At 33.5% G+C, this 7,059-nt stretch overlaps 1 protein-coding gene across 3 annotated transcripts; it reads left to right on the top strand.

Annotated features, from left to right (window-relative positions):
* Positions 1–310: 310 nt before the first annotated feature.
* On the top strand, positions 311–2,929 carry LOC129307234 (plant cysteine oxidase 2-like). 3 transcript variants are annotated; one of them, XM_054948131.1, is made up of 6 exons: positions 311–520; positions 634–923; positions 1,504–1,622; positions 1,765–1,927; positions 2,062–2,280; positions 2,417–2,929. In XM_054948131.1, the coding sequence occupies exons 2-6, from the start codon at positions 788–790 to the stop codon at positions 2,536–2,538; spliced, it is 759 nt and encodes a 252-aa protein (XP_054804106.1). In that variant the 5' UTR covers positions 311–520; positions 634–787; the 3' UTR covers positions 2,539–2,929. The 3 variants fall into 3 exon arrangements, with proteins under 3 accessions (XP_054804106.1, XP_054804104.1, XP_054804105.1); XM_054948129.1 differs by having other exon boundaries at positions 312–520; positions 2,414–2,929; XM_054948130.1 differs by having other exon boundaries at positions 312–923; positions 2,414–2,929.
* Positions 2,930–7,059: the final 4,130 nt, after the last annotated feature.

Here is a 7,059-nt window from a genome sequence, read left to right as displayed (position 1 = left end):
ATTTTAGAAATAGAGTTGGAGTATTTTAATTAAGCTCTTATGTTCTGCTGCATGATGTGTCAAGAGTTCATTAGAGAGGTATAAGCTAAGTTGTATTATAACACAGCGTATCAATTCAAGAATGGAGTTCATGGTGGTTTTTGTATCCATTTTTTCTCACTCTCTGATCCTATCTTTATCAAAGACAAAAATCCGCTATAGCCCACTGGAATTCCAAGCATGGCCCCTGGTTTTCACTTTCTCAAACCAATTGTATTTCTCTTTCAGCCGATCCTTCTCCTTCTACTATTCTTTTATATCTCTCCCTCTCCACTCTCTTTCTTCATCACCATCTGCTCATGATTTTCAATCCCATTTTTCACACTGATCTCACCCATTTGCCCTCAACCTCAATCTCTACAAAACACTGTAGAAACTCTAGCCCTCGCCTCAATACTCTCCTCCTTTCTCTCCTAACACTGGGCATTCGGGGTTGTAGAGTCTCTTGCTGCATTTTTTTCGCAGTTTTCTGCAATACCCAGTACTACTTTACTATCACCAAATTCTCTATGGTCCCTTCTTTTATTATGTGTCTATAATAGCTCCGAGTGTATCTAGGAACATTTCACAGTGTCTGCTTGTTTCGATTTTCAGATCGTAATAATTCTGCATCTACAGTGGAATGCTAATTAAGCTTGGTTTTTCTGCTGGATTTGAATTGCATGGGGATTGAGAGGAGGTTGGCTGATAGGAGAGACAAAAACTTCTCTGAATTAACCGAGAGACGACTGCCAACAAGAAATCAATAATGAAGAATCGGCGACGTCAGAAGAAGACGTCTTCGGTTCAAAAATTATTCAAGGCATGCAAGGAAGTGTTTGCCTATGGCGGGACTGGGATTGTTCCACCCCCTCAAGACATTGAGAAGCTGCGGTCTATTTTGGGTATGTACTTCAATGATTTATTCGAATTACTATCCGGTGTAATGTGTATTGTCGGAGCTTTATTATATATGGGATTGTATTCTTATGCAAAAAATTAGATCAAAATGAACCTCTTTGTGGGGGTTTTTTTCCCTCATTCGGCTGAAATCTTCCCTTTCCTTTAACAACTAACTGATCTGCATTATTCCTTAGTTGGGAGTTAACGGTACAGTTACAAATTTTATTATTTTATGTTAATACTGATAATGTTGAAATTGATATTGTCTTGAAAATACTGCGGGTGATGGGATGTACTCTCTCCTTTGAGGACGTACTATGTTTCCAAGAAATGCTTTCGTGTCTAACATGCACGTGTGCATATAATTATTCGAAGTTGTTCAACTATCGATCATATAAGAAATAGTTTTCCGTTCTTTTTGTTACAAAGAGATTATATCTACAGTGCAGGTTTGAGTTTGCTGTGAAATGCTGAGAACGTGAATTGGTTTGACCAAAAATTTGGTCTATATTGTTTTTGAGTTCCTATATATTATTAGCTGGACCACCGCAAATCAACGAGTTGAAATCCTCTTTTGTGCAGATGCAATAAGACCAGAAGATGTTGGGCTGAAACCTGAAATGCCGTATTTCCGGACAAGCCATGCTCAAAGAATTCCAAGAATTACATACCTGCATATCCATGAATGTGAAAAGTTCTCGGTAAGCAATTAATTAAGCCAGCGATCATTTTCAACTGCTATATATATATATATATATATTTTTGATGGTTACTAGGAGTCATATGATGTTTCTATTTGTTGGCTATTGTAACTGTATTTCTATGTCAAATCAATCATTGCAGATGGGAATATTTTGCTTGCCACCTTCTGGTGTTATTCCTCTTCATAATCACCCTGGAATGACGGTTTTCAGTAAACTACTTTTTGGGACCATGCACATCAAATCATATGATTGGGCGGTCGACTTGCCCCCTCACAATCCCACCAGTTTCCAACCAACGGAAAGTGAGCATTCCAATTTATTTAATATTCAGAAACAGATATCGGGCTTTGTATAAAACAGATGGAAAAACTTGGTTATTTTCTTCCTCCCTCTTCATCTTCTCTCACTACTATTTGTGATTATTCCAATTATGCAGTCCAGAGTTCCGAGGTGCGATTAGCTAAAGTGAAGGTTGACGCTGACTTCACTGCTCCTTGCAACACCTCGATCCTTTATCCCGCCGATGGAGGAAACATGCACTGCTTCACCGCAGTGACGGCATGTGCAGTTCTGGATGTTCTTGGTCCTCCATACTCTGATCCCCTTGGCAGGCCCTGCACTTACTACCTTAGTTACCCTTTTCCCAGCTTTTCAGGTATATATGTATTTTTCCACTATCACACCATTTTATTGCTTTCTAAACCATTCGTGCGTGCGTGCGTGTGTACAACGGTATATGCTAGCTATTTGCTTCCTCACTTAATAATTAACTTGTTTTGAAACTCCAGCAGATGGAGTTTCCGTAGCAGAAGAGGAAGAGAAGGCTTTCGAGTGGCTTCAAGAGTCGGAGAAACCTGAGGGTTTACAAGTAGTTGGAGCCATGTACGGAGGCCCCAAGATTGTGGAGCACTGAACTGATCTTTACACCCATTCGGCCATTCACTCATCTCTCTACCATCGTCAAGTTCCTCTCTGGTCCCTCAGTTCAGTCTTTTTCTGATGTAGGTGCTGACAACTTTTCTGTCAATGAAGTGAGCCGATTGGACGCCAGGCCAGCTTCTCTGAACCGGTGGTGCGAAACTTTTGTTGATCTTTCTTTATGCACTTTTTTCTAGTTTTCCCTTCTTATCTTTATTGAATATATTTTAAGGCACCTAGCGATGTTTTTTCTGAGACTACAGGATCTGATATTGCGTGTACAGAATCAAAAAACAGTGAATGATAAAATTATGAGAGACACAACATCGGAAACTGATATTTGGGAGGATAAATGGTATATGCAGTGGTCTTGATTGATATCTGAATCACAGTTTGTTGGCCTTAATGCCATTTCGAGGACCCTCACTTAGCTTCAATTAACTAGTCTTGTCGATCTGCAGACTCATATTTCTTTTTGAAGCAGTCAACTTCAGTCTTTCGTGACCATCATATACATAACATGTGCCAACATATACACAACGTGTGTGTGTACTGCCAAATAATATTGATCCTACTGGTCATCACTTATGAAAAGTAATATTTTTATATTACTATATGAATATGGATTTGTTTGTGTTCATTTGCGGCACTACGGATTAATCATCACTTCGTTCATTCGTGATCTGCTTGTTGCTAGCTCTAGAGTCCAGACGAATTGTTCATTGACGTCCAGCTACTAGCTAGTATATGAGGAAAGTTTTCTCTGGCTATATATAAGAACAGCATATAAACTAATATATACGTGTGTTCGCGAGGACAGTGGAAGATTCTGTTATCTGGTCCCAGTCCCAGAAGAAACATACAATAAATTAATTATAAGATAATGTTTCAAGAAATTTCCTCGTTGCTTCCGATCAGATTATTATTTTGCCAGGGTCTATGCCTACCCGCACTTATAAGGCTTAGATGCAAATATAAATTTAAAGAATTGCACAAAGCACAGGAGAACCGTAACATCTGGAATCTTTGACAGCACCATATAAATTGTTGTTTTTAAATAAAAAAATCCCGTCGCACAATTCATTATTTTAAAGATCCTAAGAATAAACAAATGTTGGCCCGTTTCAATTTTTTTTTTAGTATATTCATTTTTGTCTTAATACGGTATTCATTTTTATAATATTAAAATTCATATCTTCGTCGTTCTCGTCGTCTTCTTGATTATTGTTTGCTAATTCACGTAGGAAAATGGATGGAAAAACATCATTCTGGACCGGCGAGAGTGTCTAATATCAATTAAGAATCAAAATATTTTGAAATATCACTGAGGATTAGGAGACTAATTTAAAAATAATTTTAAATTAAAAAAGACTATAATACCCCTGTCATTTGTGAATGAGAAAGTAACTATTTGTATATTTAATAAGAAGTCATTAAGTGTAAATCATGTTTTAGCAAGCAACCATTCATTAATTAACAAGTACTCATTTGTATTTAACAATAAATTATTCGTTAATTAATAAATACCCATTTATATTTAACAAAAAATCATTTGCAAGTTGATAAATTTTAAAAAAGAAAAAAAAAGCAAGGGTGTTATAGTTTTTTCCCATATAAACTTATTTTCAAATCAGTCCCTTAGTCTTATAGTAATATTTCAAAATTTTTTATCCTTATTTAATATTAAATTACTTCAGTAGTTTTTGAATGATATTTTCCCAAAATGAATACAAAACTTTGTATAAAATATGCTAAAATGTCAAAAAAAAAATCTGTAAATTTTAATATAGTTACATATAACTCCCCCTTCAAACGTTAAAATTAACCCTACCATTATGTTGTTAGCATAGTTTGCCATGTCAAATTAAGAAAAGCCACATAGAAGGCTATGTGGTATCTAAGGTAAGCAAATAATAAATGTATAAAAACTGTATTATTTTTTATAACGATTAAAATTCTATTTATCTTTAAAATAAAAGAAAACAAAAGAAAACAAAAATTTTTTTTATAGTTCTCGTTTTTCTTTTCTCAAAGAACTATTTATAATCAATTTTTTATACTTTTGAATATTTTTATTTTCATTTACTTAATACAAAAAGTTGTTTTAGTTAATAAAAATAATAAAATTATAGTTTTCTCTTAAATTGTGTTAATAGCGAATAATAATAATGTCGCTCAACTAAATTAAATAAGAGCATTGTTATATGTGTTAAAAGGTAAAAGTTATAGCTTTTGCCCTCCTTAAATTATATTAAAAAATAATAAAAATATTCTTTCCATATTATGTGCCATATGTATTGCATTAATCTAACATGACAAACTCTATTGATAACATAACATAGTTAACTAATGGTGGGGGCCTTAAAAAACAAAATTAAAGATTAGTAAGCTTAATTTTAAAGGTTTAAAAATAAAAGAAGTTATCTACAATCGTCTCAAAGTTTAGAAGAATTTTATATAATTAAGCCAAACAATAATATTGAATCCATAATATAATATACATGGCTTTTGAAAAAGTAAAAATTAAACGTAATTTCTTATATTTTGTTATGAAATTTTTAACTGAAAAGAATTATCAGCACGCAACGTTCTTAATTAAAATTAAAATGTGTATATACAATTTAATTGTCAATGATATGCAATAATTAATTATACGCCGTTATATTTAAAGAATTAATTAATAATAAAAATAATAAAAATGTGAAATTAATTTGTTTGATTATGAAAATACTGCTGGTTTTGTAGCAATAAGCATCGTTTCATGAGCTATACGGCGGGCATCGTCAAATCTAAAATATTCTGTTTTTTTTGTTGTGGTTTTCCCATTGGTTTGGATTCCACTTTTTTATAATATTTTCATGTTAAGATAACTTTAATCTTGAAATTTTAATAAGACAATATAAATCAGTGGGCCTGATCTTCATTCCTCCTCTTTCATCGCATCGTAAAGCCAAATTAATTACTTAATCCACGTGATTATCAGTGGGAATTTGTGTGTGATTATTGATATTATAATATTTTATTTAAATAATGAGTGATGGGTCCCACCTGGAGGGGAGGATGGGGATCTTGACCTTGTCTCGTGCATCTCATTTCAGTAGGTGGCCATCACTATCTTTCACTTCTGCTCCTAACCTCCAACAGTACATGCCACTGGACAACGACATATTTACAACGATCCAATATCATCAAATCCTCATCACCTTCCAAAAATTAAGATAAATGAATCTGGACTTGTCTTGGGTAGTATTCGAGTACTCCTACGTACTAATTAAACATTAGAATATGATCACAAAGCGCGCAGGCCCTCCTCCATGAGATCAGCGTTAATTAATTAAGATCCTTAAATTCTATTATCTCCATCCATCTTGCGTGGCTCGTTCTTAATTCTTAGTGAATTGGAAAAAACGCAACCTATGTATGCACTGGACTGAAAGGCGAAGCCAGACCTCACGTTCCTCTCACGTTGAAAGCGAAACGTTTGCTTTATGTTTTTATTTACATTCCAAACACTACGCACACCTTAAGTAGCCTGCATATACAATTAAATGAAAAGGGTTCTTAGGTCGGTTAGGCATGCATGTGAATATACTTAATTATATATATATATATATATATTCAACTTAAGTGATTTACTTCCCCTCTATTAATTATTGATTAACACTCAAGAGGGGGGGTGTGTGTGTGTATGCTTTGCGTGCACTCTAATTAAATTTGGAAATATTGCAAGTATGACTGCCTAATGCCATGGTAATGGGTAACACATCCTAATCCTATACATACATACATACATGTCAATTTTTTTTAGATTGGACAGCCACTTGGGCTAGCTGCTTCTGCTATACTACTCCAATTCTTAATATAAGATAAAGTTTGAGAGTATTTTTTTATCTATAATGTTAGGCGAAATTATAGTAATTACTGTTTTTTTAAATTTTAACCCTTAATTATTTATTTGTTGTTGTTTGAATTCCTAGAATATAATTTATTATAGTTATTAATTACAAAGAATGGTAAAATTGAAAAGTTACACATTTTTAAATAATTTTAAGGATACAACTATATATCATTTCTTAATGAGCATAAAATTGGTTAATTTTAATTTGTCTTATATTAAAGATTGGAGTAGCATATATTTTGCCCGCACTTCTCTTTACAATATATATATATATATATATATATAATGCATATTTTGGGCGCTGCAAGTTCTTGTTTGTTTACAGAGAATGTATGTATATAAGTAAAGTCAAGTAATTAAGCGGCTTGAACCAAAATAGAGGCTTGCACATAAAAGGCGACCTTATTTTTTTTTGTTAAAATGGGGGACCATATGATATATCTGTAATTTCTCTCCTCACTTTAAATCTAAATTACAAGTATTAGAATTTTCAATTTTGGGTGGCGTACACACACATGCATGGATTTTATTAGGGTTTTGTGACTTAGGAAATGGGAGTTGGGATGAATAAATGTATAAAACCTTATCTCGGATAAAATTGAGTTTAATCAGCGGCGG

Source organism: Prosopis cineraria, unplaced genomic scaffold (assembly GCF_029017545.1).
Source record: "Prosopis cineraria cultivar Desert tree isolate PC_DT_omini unplaced genomic scaffold, ASM2901754v1 PC3, whole genome shotgun sequence".
Taxonomy (NCBI): Eukaryota; Viridiplantae; Streptophyta; class Magnoliopsida; order Fabales; family Fabaceae; genus Prosopis; species Prosopis cineraria.
This window is presented reverse-complemented; position numbering and strand designations above follow the sequence as displayed.